General features: G+C 28.6%; 1 protein-coding gene across 1 annotated transcript; it reads right to left on the bottom strand.

Moving 5' to 3' along the window:
* Positions 1-4,398: 4,398 nt before the first annotated feature.
* On the bottom strand, positions 4,399-11,055 carry LOC113873301 (ABC transporter G family member 25). The gene is made up of 3 exons (XM_027511362.1): positions 10,796-11,055; positions 9,788-10,625; positions 4,399-5,593 (listed from the first exon to the last, which is right to left on the bottom strand). The coding sequence occupies exons 1-3, from the start codon at positions 10,937-10,939 to the stop codon at positions 4,575-4,577; spliced, it is 2,001 nt and encodes a 666-aa protein (XP_027367163.1). The 5' UTR covers positions 10,940-11,055; the 3' UTR covers positions 4,399-4,574.
* Between the last annotated feature and the right edge of the window lie 12,367 nt (positions 11,056-23,422).

Genomic DNA, 23,422 nt, shown 5'->3' with positions numbered 1-23,422 from the left:
AAAGATGTGTTTTTTTTTTCTCTAGGCCTCTTTGCACATTTTATTATATAGGCACATAAGAGAAAGACAAGAGTGCAAGTCCTATTTTACTAATTTTATGCTTTGATCTTCCTTAAAAAAAGAAAAGAATAATAATTTTGGGGGATAAGAAGGTAATGATAATTATTGACTAACAAAAAAGACCCCATGGCATTCATGGAGGGGACAAAATAGGAAAATCAATAATGATGGAGGTGATAAAGCTATGTTTTAAGTAGAAGGGTTACCATAAAGAGTGGTTAAGAAGCAATCACATGGAGGTGGCTGGCCAAACATGAGGAACTGCAGCTACTAATACTACTAGCCAGTGTACAGGTTTAAATCAAATCAGTTTTGAGGCAAAAGAGCTGTCTCTATGTTGCTTTGGAAGAATAGGTAATTAATTTCATCCAAAAATATACATCAAGCCATAAATGCACCATGTGTTTGAAGGTGTCAAGGGTCAAGCTATTCACTTTTGTAAAATTTCTGCTTCTCCAATAGGTGGATTTCAAAGTTTGGGTCTCTGCAGTATTTAAACATTCCTTTGGAATAACTAGTTTATTTGGGAAGTGTAATTTTTAAGATCCGGATTGTCTATGGTCCAAAATAAATTGCACAGTTGCAGTTTTTCATATCCAGTTGCCTGCACTAAATTTTTTGTATTTACAGTATTTCTTATCACAGATTAAAACTTATGGTGGACATTGTATGCAGTCATACAAAAACTCTAATTTATGTTTATAGTTTTACATTTCCTTTTTATTTGTTTATTTTAAATAATACTTCAGATTTACAAATATATAATTAATATTCTTATTTATATTAAAATTATTTTTAACTTCTTAATATTATTTTGATTATTATTTTTCTCTCGTATATAATAAGTACATAAATATTGTAAAATTATATAAAGCTATGGGTATATTTTAAAAAAAAAGATAATAACTAATATTATCATAAACTTTTTAAAAAGACAGATAAAGCAGTACAAAATTTTCTTCGGAAAATGGATTAATTAGAAAAATATTTTTTTTAATGAATACAAAACTTAAGACACAACATTACAAGTATTTTGATGTGTTGTTTTCTTAATTACAATTAGAGTTTGTCTCAATAACTCGTGCATTAAATTCAACACATTATTGAAATAAATTTGTTAATTAAAGAATAGAACAAAATAGTTTTTGTTGCATAAAATTAGAGTTACCATTTTGGAATGTGAAGTGAAAGAAGAACAAATACTTTAAGCACAACTTTTTCTTCAATATTACTATTTAAACAATTAAAATTAACACTACATATAACTTTCTACATAGTTATTTTTTATTTTGTTAAATGCATGTATTTTAAAATACATATAAAATATAAAAGAGAGATTTAAAGAAAAAAACATTTCTCTTTTTTTCTTAGTTCACACTTGACTGTGAATAAAATTTGATGAGAATTTATTCATAGATTGGCGACTTGGAAGGCAAAGTAAATAAAATTAGGAATGAGTAACATTACAAATACAAGATACACGTTAATCAATAAAACAAGAGTGGTCAATGGATTAGGAGGCATGAACTAAGTAAACAAGCCATTACATGATTTCTGATTTTAATATTAAAATATTTTTGAAGTTTACCTCTTCTTTGTCCTTTGATGACTTGGTTTTGAAATTTAGCTGAAGAAATGTCATCCCAACATGCATAGTCAAAAAGAGAGAATCTTATCACACTATCTGGAGGGGGAGACTTCAAAAACTCCAAATTAATAACAATTGTTAAACTAGATTTTAAGCATTTGAAATCATATTTTTTTATTCAAAATTGTTTTAAATTACTTAAAATTATTTATTCTGAAGACTGATGTTAATATTATTTATTTATTTTTTCTAAATGGTCCCAAACCTGCGTTTTTTATGCATACTATTCTCATCAGTAGCAAAGGTTGGAGAAAACGACATTTCTATTCACGGTAGGAGATGTTTTGGAGCAGTTCATGCAAAGTTTATGAATGTGTTTGACAAGTTGTTTTAGTTGATATACAATTTATTTGATCTGTTTATAAGTTTAATTAATTAAAATATTTAGTTAACAAGTTTATAGTACTTTTCATACCTTTTAGCTCATGGTTTTGGCTTATTATTTTTCTACTCTTACGTGCAATATTTTAATAAAATTTCCTAATTCTTAACTCGTTTAATATTATAACATTTATCTTAATACATTTTTCCTTTCATATTACTGTTTACTTTAGTTTTTGCACTATTTACTTTAATTTCTAATATAATAGTCGATTTTTAAGAGATCAAAATTAACTAAAATACCTAAAACTATAATTACCTAAGAATATATTTTATTTACAAAATAAAAGTATAATTTATATATGAAAAAATTATATTTATTTTACAATTATTAGCTATCTTGACTAATTTAATATAAATTTTTAATTTAATAAGCTAATTAGACAGGCTTTAACTTTTAATTAAAAGTTCGTTTTTAAAATTTCAATTTACTTATTAACTATTTAAGGAAAAAAAACCTTGGTGTTTTTATTATTTTATGTACAGATCTTTAAAAATAAGAAATTTTGGATTGAGAAATTGTAAGTCTAGTCTATGTGAAAAATGAAACAAAAATCAATCTCCTAAGTAAAGTTGTCAACCTCTTTGGAAGGTTTGGTTTTCGATAACCCTCGACACAATTATTCACAGAAGAAGTACCCACCATTGAAGAAGTTTAAGAAAAAGCCCAAAGGCCAAATTAATGGGTCCTAGTTTAGGGATGGTGGCATTACCAAGATCATTCTCCTTTTTCAACATTAATTTCTCTGCAAAATGGAACCAACTTCCTCAAAATATATTTTATTTTTTAATTTTATAAGGACTAGGTAATAAATTTAAAATATAATTTTATTAGTATCAGTCCTTACCTTATTTAGTTCAAAGGACGAAAAGAGAGAAGAGAAAAGAGAATTTTTTTATGAAAATATATATGATAAAAATTAGTATTTTAAATGGCTCAATCAATCATAAAGTTCATATTAATCTTAATATGTTTAACAAATAAATTATTTAAAATAATTTTTTATACATAAAAATTAATATAATATATGCTCTTAATTATATACAAATAAATTATTTTATTACAAATTTATTATAATTCCATATATATTTATTGCATATTATTTATTTATTTATTACTTCCAAAAAATATAAAAGTCAACCCAGTCGAAACTACAATTTATTGGTTTAGATTAAATAAATTTTGAATGTACAATCACATCAATTGAATTATAAAAAAAAATATTAAAGTGGTTAAATTATATTATTTTGAAATTAATTTAATTCAATCTCTAAAATTATATTTAATCTAAATTATATATATATTTTATAAAAAAAATTCTATTCAAATCGGATAAATTCATAAAATTATTATGTACAACAAAACTTATGCTTTGAATATATAACATAAGCATATTTACTAAAAGTGTTTTTAGATAAAATATTTTAAATAAGTAATTCATTTTTTAAAAATAAATTACAATTTCATGTATTAAATTTTTTTGTTAAAATATTTAAAATTGTTTACAAATTTTAGTAAATATCTTTAATAGACTAAAATAAAAAAAAATTAAATTCTGACAAAAAGTAAAAATTTGAAAGTGATTATTTTAATTGAAAATTTTATATTTTTAATTCATTTTGTCAAATATAATGATTAGTTGATAAAAAAATACAGTGATTGTTTTATTTTTTTAAGAATGTAAGTAATTTAACTACTCTGTATAAATAATTTTTTTAAAATAATATTTATTCTATTTAAATAAAATATTTTAAAATAATAAAAATTATAATGATATAATTTAAATTTAAAAAAAATTTCAAAATTTTTTATTACCTCATCTAAACACAACCTAAATATTTAAGTAAATGTTTAACTTTATTCACACATACATGTTTTTCTCATATCCTTTTCCAAGTTTGTGTTTTAGGCATAATTAATATTTTTAATATTTATCATATAGATTGAATAACCTTATTTTTAAAAAAAATTAATGAGAATATATTTATAAATAAATAATATAATTTATTAATTTAAGATAACATCATTTAATCTATGGAATAAGTTAGACAAACTCAACTACCGTTATCAATCGCTTAAACCAACAATATATTAGAATGAAAATAAATAAGAGGATAATTAAGAACCACAAAAATAATAAAGTAATAGCTTAAAGATTATACATTACATATGGAAGAAAGTTATTTATTTCTTCCGTGAATACAGAAAGAAACTTGGAGACCAATTTGAAATCGAAATCTACAATTACTCGTTTCTTCACTTCAATTTTGATTGTTAATCCTCTAACTTTACAACAGAGATTCTCTCATTCTTGAATTACAGTTAGTACGAATCAACTAGCCAGTCAAGCCTAGTACTGTAGAGGTTGAGTGGTGCACTAGGAGCCAACAAATTGATCCATTCTGCTTTGCATTCTGCGTCATTCAAAACATCATGTTTTTTAATTTAAGGTTTTCCAAAAGAACACTGTGCAACACGGAATTTTCAACTCTTGATGCGCCTCAAGGCAAGGTAGGCCAATAATCTGTAAGAAACAAACATGAAAAACAATACCCCAATGCATCCCACAGTGCCAATTTGCCCCACCACATCTTCCTCAACAAATTTGCAGTTTGCCCTATCAATGTCACCATGATAGCATCCCAAAAGATATGATATCTTCTTGCCATCCCCATACTGGATTCTAGTCAGCAGCTTATAACAGTAGAAGGTTGTGGATATATATTTGATCCAAGCCATACATGATGGCACCTTATGGACATAGTATCCTCCTGTCAAGACAAAAGCTAGCATTGTCACTGCTGCAACTGTGGAAGCCTGTTTTGCATCCATTATTGCTGCACCTAAAGCAAGCCCAAGACCCTGTGACACAAGCACGTATCCAAGAACAAGCAACAAAGTCAAGAGAAAAGCCCATAAATCAGGCTTTAAACCACCCATCCAATATGTAACAACGAGGAAAATCGTGGGAAGAATAAGCTCCATGGGCAGGTCTCCAACTATTCGTGCCATAAAATAGGACGACAATGTGTACATACCAGAAGCCCTTTCTTTCATGAAGATGGCACGCTCTTGAGGGAAAGCAAACACTGAGTTGAAAGATGGGAAGACTCCCCAAAAGATTGAAATGAAGAAGAGTAGCCCAAGCCGATCTTGAATATTCCTATACTCTGAGTGCCACCACATTAAACCAGCTAATAGTGCAGCAGCAATGACTTGAAAGACTCTCAGTGTGTTGAAGGATTCGTGCTTTCTTTCTTTGAGGCTTCTCTGAAGCAGAATTCTGAATTGGTAAAACCAATCAAAGAAGCTAACCCTGTCACTGTGTCTACATTCTTTGGAAGAACTGCTTCTCAAAGGGTGTGTGTTTTTTGTAGGAACAATGGCAGTATCCATGCAGGCAGTTTTTACCTTGGGACCCAATACTGTGTTGTATGAATTAACTAGGCTTTGTTTTATGTTGGGCCTATCTCTTTCACTTTGACCATCGACATGGCAAACACCTACACAATTCAAGGCGAAACATTGATCAATATCAATGTGGGATTTTTTCACCTCATAAATCTATAAAAGTTCATTCTATTTTGCACTTCGGTTATAGTTGTATCTCTTACTTGAATAAACTATATAACTAACATGTCCAGTAAATGATGAATCTGGGGAAATGTTACACAACGGCAAAAGGATGCAAAGTAACTGGAAAAAATCCCAAGAATTTTTTTAAGAGTTTGGGTTGCATTCAGGTTCAGAAACAAGTAATTAACCTTTATTTAGCTTATGGTTGGCAACAAGTACATATTATTCAATTTTCAAATTTAGGGGGGAAAAATACAAGAGACCAATACAGAGAGGTAGAAAGGGAAACTATTCACAATAAAACGAGAGAGATATTGAAGCTTTCTATATAAAAAATCCTTATCTATAAACCAATGTTATACAGCTGAATAAACTATTGAAAGTGATAGTTGTAGCTGTAGCAACAGGGCGAGGCCCTATGGAAACATGTATTGTGAAATATAGCATTTAATTAAATACCCGGATCTAATAATTGCATGAAAATATTGAAGCTGAAGAAACTAGGACGTATAGGATAGGTCAAAGCAGGGTTAAACTAATCAAAGTATGTTTAAAATAATTATACAAGTACTTGCTTATTCTAAAAGGGGCGATTAGGGGCATGAACATGCTTAAATAGGATAGTGGAACTTGTAAAAGCTGACTTATGTTAGTGTTATGGTGAGTCTCCACTAATATTGGTGCTGGCACTGCTGGTTGGGCCACCAGCTCCCACTTTCATTCGCATAATATCAATTTAGCTATTTACTTTTATTTCATTAAACCTTTCTGCCATCAGACTTCACTTTTGCGGGAGAAATGTTTGTAAGGATGTAAAGCAACCCAACACGTGTAGCTCTCTAACAGATCCTAAGATAAGAGATTCTAAAAAAGTTGGAGGAAAAGAGAAAAGAAACAAAGTGAACGGGAAAAGGGAATCACTGCCAAATAGGCCAGATCATTGTCCAGAAGTGAAGGTCAAGTTTTTTTTCCAAATGTAATCATGAATAAGGAACAGCCCCAAAGATCATGTTCTCTAGTAGTAGGTCAAGAATATTTTATACGAAAATTCAACTATTATTCTTATACTTCGGCATTTTACATTTTTATCCTAAAATTCTTTTTTATGAGAAAAACAATTATTTCTCCCTCTCTTTTCCTTTCTTTTTCGATAAAAAATGAGGAGTAAGACTAACTTCATTAATAAAGGAAAATTTATTAATGCACACCAGTTGTGCGGAGCGAACCAAACATGCAACACTGAAAAACAAAGATATACCCAAAACCCAACTTTAATAATATTTATACACCCGAAAGCTTAACCTCCATAGAATACAAGATAAGAATCGTGGGTAAATGCTTGTGAATTTATCACTATTTTTTAAGGGCAGACAGTGATTCAGTGTGCCACTTCTCCCGGGTGCTCTTTGCTTTTTCAATTTTTTATTTCCTTTTTACAGCAGATTGATGGTTTCTCACGCTATCAGTGTCGTCATCACTTCCTCCACCTTAATATCCACAATATCATCATGGTCCCAAGAATCAACGAAAAAGGTTAAGAGAGGCACATATCCCTATTAATCTTTTAGGGCCAAAGATGTTGAGGACCATATAAGATAAAAATACCTAGTCAAAGAGCACTTACCATACGGTTATTCATGAAATAATTAATTATAGCTAGATTGTGCTTGGTGATATCACCAACCAATCCATGCTAAAAGAAGCAAACAGTAGCACATATAGAAAGACCGCTAGTTATCTACCACTCTAAGACTCCAGTCCACTACCCAAGCATTTCCTACTTTATACCATATGCACGTTCTCTTTTGACCATAAATAGCTTTGGACCACATAGCTGGCGTTTTCAACGATAATTACTCTTTTTACATTAGTTCTTCAAAAGAGAGTTTCTACGAAACTCACATCTTATAAAGGTAGTTATACAACATTCTTTGTTATGCTTGAACTTGACAAATTAATAAACAAAGAAATAGAGGGAAAAAAAGACAGTATAAAAAAGTTCTAGGACATACAAGGAAGAAAAGAAAAGAAAAGAGAAACATGGAAAGTAGTCCAGTGTAAGTTTGAAAGCAGATAATCGGTTTATTGATTGCGATAACAATACGTGACAATATCTGCACCAAGTGATTACTTACCAGTTACTATTCTAATAATTTATTGCCTTGTACAAGATCAACCAAAATGTCTATTTTCGACATCACAACAAAAGTATTATTGATTCTGATGTTATTCTTTCCAAAGGATAATAGATCAACTTGTTCCTGTTGAAAAGGATATGGTTGATGGTTCTAGTAACAAGGGGCCATGCCTTCATAAATCCATGAGTGCATGATAAGCGTCCATGTTATTTTTCTTCTAATTTTGGAATATATCCGGACCCACATAAAAATTGGTACCAAACAGAATTTGATTGGAAATTGGAAACTATTTATCACTTTCTTGAACAGCTCTTCTCTGTTTCCAAAAATGGGCTTGAAAGCTTACTCTTCACTCTTCCGAGAAGATCTAGTTATCTGATCATATATGATACCCCTTCCCTCCATGTTCTTAATATATATATAGTTCATTACTTCAAATCTTAAAAAGATATGCTTCCAGCTCAATTCCAAAACTTCTTATCAAATTGCTAGTTAGTTTAAAGGGAAAAATTCCATGCCTCGCTGGAGGAGGCAATGACTATGATTTTGGTTTGGCCTAGAAGAAACAGTATTGCGAGAAGTAAAAAATGAGCGAAAAAGAGAGGAAAAACCAGAAGCATAAGGAGTCAAATCAGGTTGGGCCCGGAAAAAAGAAAAATGAACTGGCTATAGAAGAAAGGCGAAAAAAAAAAGGGGGGGGGGGAGCGAGGACACGTGGTAAGCATCAAGGAAATGTTTAAATAAAGCATCCAATATTGATGCGAAAATCAAAACCCATTACGTATCTAATCGATTTGTTCCACTCAAGCTCACAAATCTTTATCTTTCTCCCTTCGCTCATACCCTAAAATATACTTTTATTAGATATTCTTTACACACAATCATCCACAACCCCATCATCATCACCACTGTCACAGTACGAATGCCCAACTCATTGCCCAAAAAACCTAAACATGTAAATTACAAGTTCTTTTTTTCAAGACATCCTATTAGGGCTTGGGAGTGATCCAAATATTAGAGTGATGTCTACTAAAATTCCACTAAAGAGACTTCACAGAGGAAAAGAAGCGGGAAAGAAATGAGAAAGTAACATTTGACAAGTCTTACTCGTGAGAATCCTAAGAATCTTAGTTAAAGAATATTTAATATATTTTTATTAAATATTTAATAAGTATTAATTTTTTATTTTTAAGTATTTGTATGTTTAAATATTATATTAAAAGTGTTAAATTTGAGTTTGGATCAAGACACCAATTATATATGTTATGATTCTGATATTTAAATAACTAAAATTTAATATTTTATTATTTACTTAATGTTTTTATATACTTGTACTCAAAAAATATATTCAACATGTAGAGAACAAAAGTTGTCCATAAAAATTGAAAAAAAATATTTTATTTCTTACTTATATATATTTATTTAAATATGTGTTTGAAAGATGATAGATATGATAAGGGAAGTAAGAGGTAAGAAATCCCTGAAAATGAGTGATGAAACTATAGAGGGTGGCAAAAACAGAGTTGGGATGTGGAGAATGATATCATGGGGGTGTTGTATTCCCCAGCTAGCAATCTTAGCAAGAAGCAACAACATGATGCCTGGCACAGTATGTTGTCCAACTTAATGCCCCGAATGACGTTCATTAATTAATTAATTGACGAACCAAAACTCACCCATCATGCCCATATTCTTAACAATTCTACCCCACACCATCACATCCACCACGCACACACACCCATTCACCATTACCCTTCCACTCCAAAACAACAACAAACAAACTACATATCAAATTATCAACCTCAATCATCAATATCACTGTTCACACAAATTGCAAGTTGAAAAAAAAAAAAGAAACAAAATCAATAACAATAACGATAACTTGAACTAATTCAACTGAACCGACACCACTAGTTATACAAAGTAACAGTAATTTGTTAAGAAATAACAGAAACGGTTGAAACGACGTTAAAGCTGACGTACCGTTAGCGAGATCGAGCAGAAAATCCGCCGGATTCATTGGAAATGACGGCGCGAACCCAACCGACTGAAAGTAGCGCATGGCATCGCTTCCTTTGCCAAAGTACAAACACTGTCCTTCAGACAAGACCAGAACCTTGTTGAACATCTGGTACACGCGACTCGAAGGTTGGTGCACCGACGTAACCACCGTCTTCCCCTTCTTTGCCAATGACCCCAGCGTCACCACGAGCCGGTGTGCCGCCGTCGAGTCCAAACCGGAGGTAGGCTCGTCCAGTATGAGGAGAGAAGGGTCCACCAGCATCTCGTGCGCGATGCTCACGCGCTTCCGCTCTCCGCCGGAGACGCCTCGGATGAAGCTGTTTCCGATTATGGTGTGCTGGCACTTGCCGAGCCCTAGCTCCGCGATTGCCGACTCCGCCGCGGCGACCTTGGCGGCGCGTGGCAGGGTCCTTGGGAGGCGCAGCATGGAGCAGAAGATGAGGGTCTCGCGCACCGTTAGGTGAGGGTAGAGGATGTCATCCTGTGTGACGAACCCGGTTCGGCGGAGAACCGGTTTGGTGAGTTTGTTGGAGTTGGCGAGGATTGTCCCAGTGAGGCCGTGTCCATGGAGCCTCCCTGCGAGCGCGTTTAGGAGCGTGGATTTTCCGCTCCCTGATGGGCCCAGCACCGCTAGGATCTCCCCTGGGTAGGCTATTCCCGTCACTCCCTTGAGAATGGTTCGCTCTTGCGCCGTTGATCTTTGGTCTGACGATGATGACTCGTGCGTGGTAAACAACCTCTTGATGGTCCCTTTTCTTTGTTTCTCCTCTATCTTCAGACGGTATCCCACGTCCATGAACTGCGTTGCATGAAAATTAATTGGATTAATTATTTCCACGAAAAAAAGAAAAAGAAAAGTAGAGGGTCAACAGAGTCATCACTCATAATTACCTAGTCAAACTCATGACTCGTTGAAATAAAGATTGATAGGTTTAGTTATTGTGCGTAATAAATAATATAAATACATACCTTAAGAGTGATGGGGTAAGAACAAGACATTAAAGGAGGAAGGTCACGCGATTCTTGAGGGACACAAGTGTTGGATGAGTCTCCATTTGGAGTTTCTACACCGCCAAAGCTTGCCGTTGTTGCTGCTGCTGTTGGCGTTGGCATTATTATCTATCTTAGTTTTTTCTATTTTACTTTTTCCTCTATCACTCTCAAGCCTCCGGGGGAACAAAAAGAGGAGGGAGAGTTTGCAACAGAGGGAAGAGAATCGATGGAAAGAGAGAAAGTGGTGAAGGGAAGTGTTGGAAGTGAATGAAGTGAGAGGAACAAGGGATAGGAATACAATGGGGTATTTATGGAGGGATCAGGACTCATGCCAGTGCCACGTCGAAGTGAAAATACCAATTTGGGATTGCTACGTGGCAATCATATATCTGCAGTTGGTAATTCCTGCAAATGGTTTATGGAATGGTCCACTTTCTCTCCTTTTTTTTTTTTTTTTTTGGAATAATAAAGAAAAATATATATGAAAAAAGTAACACAAAGTTTAAGTTGGATATTTCTTTCTTTATGGAAGAAAATATATTACGTATCTTAAGAGGCGGTGCTGAATCTATATATAGTAATTTGTTTAGTTTTTAAAAATTTTAGTTCTCTGGTTGCAGTGAATTGGATCTGAAGGAGTTTGTAGGATGCAGATGAGTGAACCTATGTGCGAGAGTGGGAGGCATTAAGTAGAGGAGAAGGCTTAATTTCAGTCTTAAATACGGTTCTGAAGTTGAAAAACTGATATGGTAGGTAGCCGCATAAGCTGTTTTCTGTAGCCCTTTGCCAGCACGATATCAATTCATCCCTGCGGTATATTTTTTTGACCTGGCTAGATTCTCTGCTAGTGAACTTGTAGCAACACGGGTATGGTCTTAATTATACACAGGGGTTCATACAAAAGTCAAAGATATATCCTTTTTAAGGACATAGCACACGTTCAGTGCACAATCTTCTGCGTGATTAAAATAAAAAGCATTATTTTAGTAGCTTTTTATTGTTTGCACTTAAGTTTTATTCCTCTTTTTATACCTTTAAAAAAAACAAGTAAAAATCTAAAATGTAAGGATAACATTTTAGGTAACATCTTATTCATGCTATTTGTATTTTCAATCATATATCACACGCCCCATGCAAGATTAAATGAGTGAACAATTCAGTTATATCATAATCAGAGTTATGGCACGTAACATCCTAAGCTCACAGATATGAGGATCCATCAGTAAGACAGATCGAGGGCATATACTCTCTCTCTTTATCTCTATTTGTTTATTTTGAACTGATGGTGACTTGTAACATTCACTACCATTATATACAATACTCATATTCTCTTGCATGAATATGACTTAATACGCGACCTTCAACTAAACCTCATGAACTGCTGAAATAATGCAAATATTCTTTTCGCGTTCTATTGGATGCAGTAGAAACTGGCATCATGCGCAAATGCATTCAAAAAGAAACCTTTTTTCATATTTAGCTTTTAGACTTTATGTTTCGAGGATCAAAATTAGGGTTAATTATTTTTCTACCAGCTTTTTATGTTAGAAAAAAAATGCATCACGTGTTACGAAATTGAATTTAGATAAATAATAATGCCAACGCCAACGTATAAAGAATAAACAAAAACAACAGACAAAGAGCAATGTTAACAAAAGACTAATAAAATAGTTATATTATAAGGAATTTTTTTTACTAGAACTAAATTATAACCTTTTAAAATTAAGAGACTGCAATGAAAATGAAAGATACATAACAGATAAAAGAATTGAGCAAAATTCAAACTTTACTATATGCTTTTTTTTATTTTCGTTCTTTTTCTATGTTACCTATAAAATAAATGAATTGCAAGTGAAAATATGTACATAGTTTAAATAGAGTAAAATTTGTGCGTATACTGCTTATTCAGAAAAGGATCCCAACCTACGACGGTATTTACACTCACACATCTAACAACTTATAATGTTAATATTTATCTTTAAGTAGCACTCATTCGAGTGTTGAATATTCTTAAAAATATAATTATCGTGACATCACTAAGTTAAGTGTATGCCATAAATAGTGTGTAGTTAAAGCTTTTATTTCTTATTATATTTCTTTTTTCTTTTTGTTTGTGCATAGCTTTGAAATTATTTTTGAAGACATAGAAAAATCCATCCATATGATTGTCAAAATCTTCATTTTGGTATTTTATTTTATTTTCTTTCCTTCATTTAGGGGTTTCTTTCCCGGCGGTGAGGTTTAAGGCGGTAAGACATGAGCTGCAATTTATGAATGACCGCATTTTTCTGTAATGCATGCTCAATAGATAAATAAATTATGTATCCAATATCAATATTAAAAAGGAAGAAGAAAGTAATAATAATAATAATAAATAAATAAATAAATAAATCACTAATTGCATCTATTAGTTAGTAATTAATGCATTGTGTTTGGCACAATAAGTTGAAAGTATAGTTATTTTAAGTGGGAAGTTATTACAATAGTTTATCGAATAAAAAGTGTTTGGTTAATTTTATTGTTAAATTAGTTGATAAACATAAAATGATATAAAAAGATACATTTATTATGTATTTTTTTTAAAAATATTGAAAAAAAAATACTCTTTTAGGTAATTATTATTTTGGGTTTATTAGGTTATTTCAAACTTAAAATTTTTATCTATACATAAGAAATTATACTATTAACCTGAACAGATAGTATAAATATTGTAATAATTGAAATAAATAACGTAAGATTAGGAAAATAATCCAAAATTAGTAAATCTAGTGTACTAAAATAAATATTCAACTTCATTAAAACAATAAATAAAATAAACCTATCATTTAACAGTTTTTGAAAAAATAAACTATATTGTACGTTGTGATGAAAGAGAAAATCGCTAAATTAACAAGGATAACAATAAAATACATTATAATAAAATATAATTTAAACGTCACTTTGAACGCCAGCTTTCTGAAAAACAGATCTCCTTTTTCCTTTCTTGTCGACGTTTCATGAACATGTGAAATTTACGTAAGATGTGAAATATATTTTCTTCTTTTTTTTCTTAACAAAAAAATTAATAAAAATAAATTTCAATAAATAATATCATTTTAAACAAATAAATAAAAGTAAAATCTCATTTTTAAAACAGTTTCTGTTTAGATAGAATTCTCAACGAGTATTTATGCAGGTCAAAAAATTAATTAATAACCAACAAATTTCTAATTAAAATTAATTTATGTTTATCTATTTTTATAAAAAAAATTTAATTTATGATAGAAATTTTATTATTTTATATTGATTATCTTTATTTTTAATTTTAAAAATTATTATTTTTTATATTAACTTCTCTCTGGAACAAAAGGGTACCACTTCTTTTCTATTATCTAATATAAAACTGAACCACAAACAGTATAATCATTTTTCTCAACCCAAAGAAAAGGTACAACTATGATTTTAATCTTTTGAAAATAATTTAATCATTCCGTCATTTCATTTTAATTTTATAACTCACATAAGCATTTACAAAGTTTTCAGCTATTCTTTTAATCATCTTTGTTATTTATAATTATATTAAATACTCAGACCACACTATTCGTGTGCACTTCTAATTAATTCATTGATTATCTCGATGTCTAAGACATTAATTATAACTGTTTTAACCATTAATATTTAAACATATCATTAAATATTTAATTAATTAAATCAAATAAAGTAAGATTATTGTTAGCAATAAAACAATTTTTTCCAAAATTCTAATATAATTTATTGTTTTTCTGAAGCAATACAATTCTAATTTTTAAAAACTCAGACTAAATATTTTAATTAAGTTATAAGAAGTAGTATTAGCAAGATATTATTTGACTAACTTATAAGTTTATTTGGTCAAAACAAGGATGCTTTATAAGTTAACTTATCTCATCGACATATGGTGAAAGATTTCAATATTAAATTACTTTTTTTAGTATATTTTTTAATAAAAATAAATTATTAGTATAATTATTTTGTATTTATACTAACAAACAGAATATTAATATATACTATCAACGTATAGTTATTAATATATTATATTTTTTAATTGTATAATTTTTCTCAATAGTTATTAATACTTTAATTTTTGTTAAACAAAAATTACACTGTTAAATATTATCATAACATTTGATAATTTTAAATAAATAATATCTTTTTTCAGTGTCTCAAACCCTTTCGCAACATTACTAATACTTAAAATAACATTTTAGTCTTATAAACATACTACAACCACTATTATTATTATTATTATATCTTAAGATTATCGTCGCAGTATTAATATGTATAATTAGTTTTTCCTATTATAAAATCAACATATGGTCAATATGCTTATTTAAAAATAAATATTTTAAAATTAAAAATTTGAGGTTCAGACTCATTATTTAAAGCATAAGTTTTTTTGGTTAAAAATTATTTAAAATTTTAAAATAATAGTAATGCTATGCAGTAAATACATTATGAGTATTCGTTTAAAAAAGTGAAGAAAAAAATACATTTCTTTCAGTTTAATTAAAATACATTGGAACGTTTTTTATAAATATTTAAAAAGGCATGAGAACTTTTTGTATTGAATTTAAAATAAGAGTTGCTACGTGTTAATATTTGAAATAACTAATTTTAAAGAAATTATTATAAAGGTTCCATTCAGAAAAAGTGTAGACCCTTTTTCTTTGTACTTTTTCTCCGGAACCCAACACAGTAATGCTAATGTAACCGACCGTGGGCTTACCCACTGCGGTGCATCCGTAGCTGATTGGGCTGTGACGGACCAAGTTCATTGAGTGAGAAAAAGAGTATGATTGAAAGTGGAAGCGACACGTGTTAAAGTGGCACGTGCTCTCCACTTAGTTCATTTGTTTTTTACTGTTAAGGTTAATGCAACGCAGAATGCACAGCACAAAATCTGTTCCCTCCACTTAGTTTTGTTTTCTGTGTGATACGTTGTGAGCTTCTGATTGGACCACATAATCCACTCAAAATTTCAACGCTTTTCCAAATCCAATCATTTTTGCTTTTCAAATTGTTAGGTACATTAACACCACCCATTGGACTTTTTTCTTTAAACAAGTTTTAATTTCCTTTTCTTCAAGGAAAATGTAACTTTTATATACATACCCATGTCAATAACCAAGCCTAGTGTTACTTTTATAATTATTTTAAATGGGTTATTATAATCAGATATGTTGACATTACTTTAAAATATTAACTAAGATCTGAGTTTAATTTAAACTCATCTAAGTTGACGTAATTTTATACTAAAAAGGAGATTTAATTTACACACAATGCCAATGAGCATATAGTCCACTAAGTGTTACCTTTTTATATATTTAATACAATAAAATTATCATTTTTAAATATTTAAAAAGTTTGTTATATATAAAAAATTAATTAAAATAAGAAATACATTAATTAAGCTACAGTCGCGTTATTTAAAATAAATGGTTTAATAACTACGTCATGACTATACTTCAGTTTAGATAATTTTTTAAAATAAATATTTACAAGAAAGATAAAATAAATTAATTTTTTTTAATATTTTTTTAGTCTGTTAATATCTATTAATAAATTTAGTGCGATATAGAAAAGATGTTAACCTACCGTAATGACGCGGTGGCACAACCCACTTAAATTTAACCCTTAGACAATTAAAAGGAGAGTTTAATCAATATATATTTAACAGTCATGTGATAACATTATCACAGGAATTTTAGTCATTTAAAATGGAAGATATATTGTTAATACATTTTATATTAAATATATATATATATATAAGAGAAATTTTTTTATATTAGTATAAATATTTTAGTATAAAAATATTCTCCTCCGTATATGTATATATATTTTTATTTAACAAAGTCATTATAGAATCTTACTGCAACAAAATAATAATCAATAAATATAAAGTGAAAATATTTTTTTCTACCCAATATTAGTATATGATAAAATATATAAGATATTTTTCTATTTAAAATGTTACTTAATTTTAAAGTTAAATTAAGAGAAAATTAACCTTATCCATGAAAGTGTTGTAGTCTTGGAGAGCAAGTGCATTACGCAATTGTCTTAATTGACTAAAGGCCTTTCTTAATGTATATTTTCTTTGTCAGTCGATCACTCGCGTGTGAATCATTCGTTTTCTGCTGTGAATAATTTTCTCGCACCACTTCAAAAGCAAGTTTAATTGCTTTAAAAAAATTTGACTGTGAAGAAAATCTATCCTCCATTATATCCAAATTTTGATTTTATATTTAAATAAAAAATAAATTTTAGTCTATAATTAAAAATGTGTCAACATTAAGTAAAGAAAAGCCATTTTTATATAAAATTAAGAATAAAAAATGACATAAATCTTTTTACCAAAGCATAAAATTGCTTGAGAATTATAGTAATAAACAAGATATTTTTCATTGTTGGGTATTAATAAAGAGTTATAGGTGGGTGTGTGATCGTTTTATTCTTAAAAGAAATAATAATGTATATTTTTAGCAATGTGTCGACATCATCTTTTTACCAACTATTTATGTTGCTTTGTACTGAGAATATAACGTGTCGACAACAAAACTAATATGCTACGGCATAAATCCTCATATATGTTGAATATATCATGTCGCGTTCATTTTCTCCTTTTGAATGCCACTACTTCAATTGCTGTCCATCCACACCATAGCTTTCTAAAAGACTCCCATTATATTTTTACTTTATAGCAATTATTCCCAACAATCTTATTTTATATTATTATGCCACACTCTTATTTTCGATTACATTTTAAAGATTAACAAAATTAACCAGAAACCTACGCACCATTCCATATATGTCCTCAATATCAGAGATTTTATGATATGTTCATATGTCATCTTACACTGATAAAGACTACATAGCTATTACTCAAAAACAAAAGTACAAAGCTACCATTAGCATTCATCCTACATTTCGATCTGGATTTTCTTTCTTTAAAGTGAGAACTAATATATATTCAATTCAATTTTTGCTTAATTAAAAATGTAGAATTTTTTTTTTAAAATTAATTTAAGCAAATTTTACAGATTTGTTTATGCGAATTATTTTAATTTAAGTGAATTTTGTACATTTAAAGAAATATAGGTTGTGTGTGGAGGGAAGAGAAGACTCAAGATAAATAGATCAGATAAGAAGAGTAGGTAGTATAAGAGTGATGATAAAATGAGAAGAGAGTAGAGAATTGGGTATGGAAGAAAGAGAGAGAGATGGATATTGGAGTGGGGTGAGGGTGAAGGTGAAAAAAAGAAGAGAGGAGTTGGACATGAAATGGAGGAAAGAGAGAGTTAAGAGAGAAAGAGAGAAGTTGAGTATGAAAAAAAGAAGATAGTTTAATATAGAAGTTAAAAAAGATTAAATACGTAAGTTGAGGAAGAAATGTTAGGCATGAGAAAAATGAAAATAGAAGATTGAGAGAGAAAATGTAAAAATCACCTAAGTCAAAAGAATTTGTTTAACTGAACAAGTGAATCTGTAAAATTTGCTTAAGTCAAAAAAATTTGCTTAAACTAATTTTATAAATTTTTTTTATCATTTTCTATATTTTTACTTAAGTGAGTCCATTTCACTTAAATAAAAATGAAATTAACATTAACATAAAAAAAAATTGCATCCTTATCTTTATATAAATCTTTTTCTAGATAGAGAAAGTTTTGTTAGAAAAAAACAATAATAAAATCTAAGAGTCGTGAATTTAAGAAATTCAATCTTAATTTAGAATACTAACAATTTTTTTATTTTTTCTAAACTATTTTTAAAAATTAATAATATATTAAAATTATTATTATTATTATCATTATTGTTATTACTATGTGATGAAATTATATATTTTAATGAGAATAAAGTATAATAATAAATGTCTTTAGTATTAATAGTAAATATTTTATTAAATTAATTATATATTTAATCTTTACAAAAATTGTGTAATTTAAATTTATAATTTTTTTTAATTAAGATATAGTCTTTATTTTTCAAAAATTATTATTTTTAGTCATTTTAAATAATGTAGTTACCATTAAATAATTATATGCAATTACATTATATTAAGATAACTTTAAAGATATTTAAATTCTCTTATATTATTTTATATTAAAATTGTATGTATTAAAATTTGAACTTAAAATTACAAGTTAATTCAGAATAATTCTTGCTGTTCAATAATTTTAATTATTTATTAAGCTTGTTTATTTTATAATTTTTAAAAAAGTAATTTTAATTATCAATATGCTGTTAAACACCACAAATTATCAAAATAGTTGTTTTACTATTTGTTTTTCGAACTAAAGACATATTTTTGATAAAAAGAGCATAAAAGGGTATATAATAAAATCAATTTATTTAAAGTTCAAACAAATATGTTTTACATTATGACGATGTATAAAAACTCGTTATACCCTTTTTTGTACGCTATATTTACAATGATTGAGAATGAGTAAATTAATCGTTGATAACATAGATTGGCTAATGACTAATAACTACTTTTTATGTTATTATAATCATTCATTATTTCATCATTCAATCTATAGAGTTTATCAATAGAGATCGGTAATAATTTAAAACTGATATAAGCATAGTGGCATGCAAGAATTACAGTGATATATAAAATGTATTTTTTTATTGATATAAGTGTTGAATAAAAATTATACATAAATTATTTATGTTAAATATTATCAAATAGAACAACATTAGGAAGTCCATTAAATAATTTTATTTGATTATTTAATAAATAAAATATTAAATAATCAAATATTTATATACATGTATGTATCCATCATTAAAGCTTTTGAAAAAGGAACTTATAATTGTTGAAAGCTTAGTCGATAGATAGTAAGAGAGCATTGCATGTTTGAGCATATGAAGACATAGTAAGTGGCTAATGGTAGTATGCATTTGGGACACTTTGATTAACGTTTAGTTCAATGAATGTAATGTCTATTTGTGAGAAAACCAAACACACCCAAAGCGCACCAAAACCTTACCTGTGCTGCTTCCATTATTATGTTTGCAAACTTTCACACAACTCATGCATCCCATACCTCAATTAATATCATCTTACGAAAGAGTAATGTTACTAACATAATATTTAATATTTTTTTTATTAATTTAAAATTATTAAAAATTATAAAATCATGTAAGTTTTATTTTTTTATCTTTAAATTAATGTTTTTGTTTCATATTTTTTAGTTTTTAATAAAATTTAATCAATAATAAAGAGTGTATTGTTAATATTCTTCTCTCAGCAAATTACTTCAAACTCAAAAGGAAAATTACTCCAAAATCCTAAAAAACTTATTCAATTCAATATTTTTACATCAAATTATACTTCAGTCAAAGTTTTTTATTCTAATTTATTTATTCAAGTTACTTACCCTAAAAGAGTAAGGGAAAAAAAATCATTTATAAAGGTTCAAAAAAATTCCAGCCGAAAATTTCACCAAGTGTACCAAAGTAATCCTTATTATTACATATTTAATTTTCCTATCATGTTTTCTTTTGATTCTGATTTCTCCCAAGGTCTTCACCTCCCAACTCCCAAATAAGCTATGCATTTGTAATGAAAAATAAAAGAAAATAAATACATGCCCTAAATAAAACCTTATCCTTATTAGTGGTTATAATTATTAAAATGTTACAGTAACAGATTAAATATAAAATATAAATGAAAAGTACGTATTAATTTATTAATAAATTAATTTTAATCCGACGAAAGATATAAAAGAAAAATTGATCACTTGATAACTTAAATTAATACAAAATTAAATTAAAAAATATTAAAAAGTTTTGAAGCCTTGGTGACTAAGTGCTTTACGCAGTTGTCTTATTGACTCAAAGCCTTTATTAATATATATATATTTTTTGTCGTCAGTCTATCGTTCGTGATTCATTTTCCGATGTGAAGAATTTAGACTGCATTTATTTCTAGCACAACTTCAAATGCAATTTTAATTGCTTTAAAAACTTTTGACTGAAGAAAATCGATCCTTGATGATATCTTGGAAAATTACAGTGTCACAAAAAGAAATTATCACGTTCAAAATAAGGTTGGTGTTGATTGTTTGAAACATAATATATGGAAAGAATTAAAGAAATATCGAATAAAGAATAGTAATTTCTATCTGATTTTATATTTGATTAAAGAATAAAAAATATATCAATTTTTTTTAAAGCATAATGTGAAATTTACAGGTTATGTGATATTTTGATCCCATTGTTGCTGAATATTTATGTAATTTGGAGCCTGATATTGATTCGTTGCTCAATTATCACTGCAAAGACCTTAATAAAGCAAATTTTATCAAGTCAACTCTGTCCCAAAGGTAACTATAATCTGAAATTGATGCTTCCCAGTAAGATGTTCATGATTGACATACAGTTTCTGTGAACAATGATAGGGTGACTGATACATCTATTATTCCCTTTATCTTTATCTTCCAACTATAAGTCATAACTCTTAATGGTCTATTATTATGTCTTCGTTTATAACTTGGTCGGTGACGTTTCAGACATGCAGCAAGCTATGACAATGGGAGTTGAAACTGTTGCATGAATAACAAAATATGATGGCTGAAAGAGAAGGAACATAAAGAGGCCTAGAAAAACATTGATGTAACTAACATAATAGAGAACTAAAGAAGATGATGTTAATAGTTGATTTTTTTTTCTTTTCATTCTGTTGCCATGTTTCTGCTTGGTAACTCAACCACTTTAAATGTTTTCAATGGTTTGTATAACGCCTAGAAGTTATAAGTATAGGAGGGTAAAAGCTTGATATAGATCCAGCTGTGTTTGAAAAATCAACAAGTGATAGATAATAAGAGTTGGGTAAAAAATTGAAACAAGAGCTAACGTTTGTCCAATTGCTGTTTTGTAAGTGCTAACTCTATCTCTAATAGGGGTGTTTCAAATTTGAAGAAAAAAATAATTTAATTAAAATGGATTGGTTTGATTTGATTTGAATTTATGAAAAAAAAATTTAAAAATCTGAACCAAATATAAATGAGTTAATTCAGTTAGAATCATCGAATTATCCGATTAAATAATATAAAATAAAAAACGTATAAAAAAAATTAAAAAATATATTAATTTTTTTATTCAAATAATTCTTAACACATAATTTCAACGTAATTATATAAACATTCAAATACAAATATATAAATTTAAAATAAGTTTCAATTCAAAATACACTTATTGCATGTGAAATTTTTTTTTTTAAAAGTCAACGGGTTAATCAGATATGTTATCGAGTCTACTGGTTGACTTATGCTAACCTATTATCCAAACCAAATCACATCAGGTTAAATCGGTTTGGACCCGTTAAATATCTGTTTGCATCGTTTTTTAGTTTAAATTGGTTTGGATTATCGAGTTTATTAGTTTATCCGATTCAATGAACACCTGTTATCTAAGAAAAATGCTATATATATTTTTTTCTTTTTAACACAAAAAGAAATAGGTGCAATGCCTAATTAGTTAGCTTTAGTAATTATAAATCACATTGGAACTGAAAGAATAGATGCCAGCTGGGCTTTTTTTGTTTTTTGTTTCTTTTGAGCAAAGACAAATTTGGACATACAGTGAACAAAGGCAATGTTTATGAAAGAACAGAGTTTACAAGCTGTGATAGTTCAATGTTAATGTTGGGTTATTTCATATGAGGAGCGGTGTACTTATATTAAGAAGACAGTGCAACTTAACCTAGGAGTTAACTTTTTTGGGTTCAAATTAGTTAACTCCCTACACAGTGAGTTGATAGGCAATTTTCTGCTGTGTATTTTATTGAAATGCTTGATTCTATGCCTAAATACCATGCCCAACCTTAGTTTAGCAATTACATAATTCTAATGAAGAAGTCAAACTCTCCAACACCCATGATGGTCTTCTTAAATATGTTTACCTATGAATCATACAAGCCTTAATATAATTTTTAAAAATATTTTATTTACAGAAATTTTACGACATTTCTTTGGATATTTATTTATAAGATAAAATTTGTTAAATTTTTTATCAAATATGTTCATAAATTGTTTGTAACTTTTTTCTAACAAGCTATAAAATTAATAGAGGAAAAAAATTAAATTTAAAATGTTTACTGAAATTTAATTCAAAGATGTCAAGAGGAGTGATAGGAACACAATTCTAGCACCCTTTTTAATAGTTTTAATTATTAACTAAAACTTATTAAAAACTAAAAATATATGAAATGATTATTAAATTAAAAGTATAAGAGTAAAACTTCTACAATTTTTAATAAATTGTAATCAATAATCAAGAATGTTAGAAAAGATATATTAGCATTTCTGATTTATAAGGATAAAATTAAAATATAATATTTTTAAATTTTTAAAAAATAATTAACTTTAATTTATTTAAGCATTTTGCAAAATTCAAGTCAAGATGTCTTGGAAGGAGCAGAGGGAATATTTGATAAAATTCCGTCACATTTCTCCGCTCAATAAACAATCGCGAGAATGTTCACACAACAAAATAATCCAAAATGTAGTACACTACAGATAAATTGCTACAATTCTAAAACGCATGTTAATTGTAAAAATCCGTAGCTTATACAACTAGTAC

The sequence above is a fragment of the Abrus precatorius genome, unplaced genomic scaffold (assembly GCF_003935025.1).
Source record: "Abrus precatorius isolate BTA unplaced genomic scaffold, Abrus_2018 Scaffold7, whole genome shotgun sequence".
Taxonomy (NCBI): domain Eukaryota; kingdom Viridiplantae; phylum Streptophyta; class Magnoliopsida; order Fabales; family Fabaceae; genus Abrus; species Abrus precatorius.
This window is presented reverse-complemented; position numbering and strand designations above follow the sequence as displayed.

What these genes read in the sequence shown, in the direction of transcription:
- LOC113873301 (XM_027511362.1), bottom strand. Translation starts at nt 10,939, where the DNA reads ATGCCAACGCCAACAGCAGCAGCAACAACGGCAAGCTTTGGCGGTGTA. An exon ending in CTTACCCCATCACTCTTAAG is followed by an intron (nt 10,626 to 10,795) that starts GTATGTATTTAT and finishes CATGCAACGCAG; the next exon opens with TTCATGGACGTGGGATACCG. An exon ending in TCTGCTCGATCTCGCTAACG is followed by an intron (nt 5,594 to 9,787) that starts GTACGTCAGCTT and finishes TGAATTGTGTAG; the next exon opens with GTGTTTGCCATGTCGATGGT.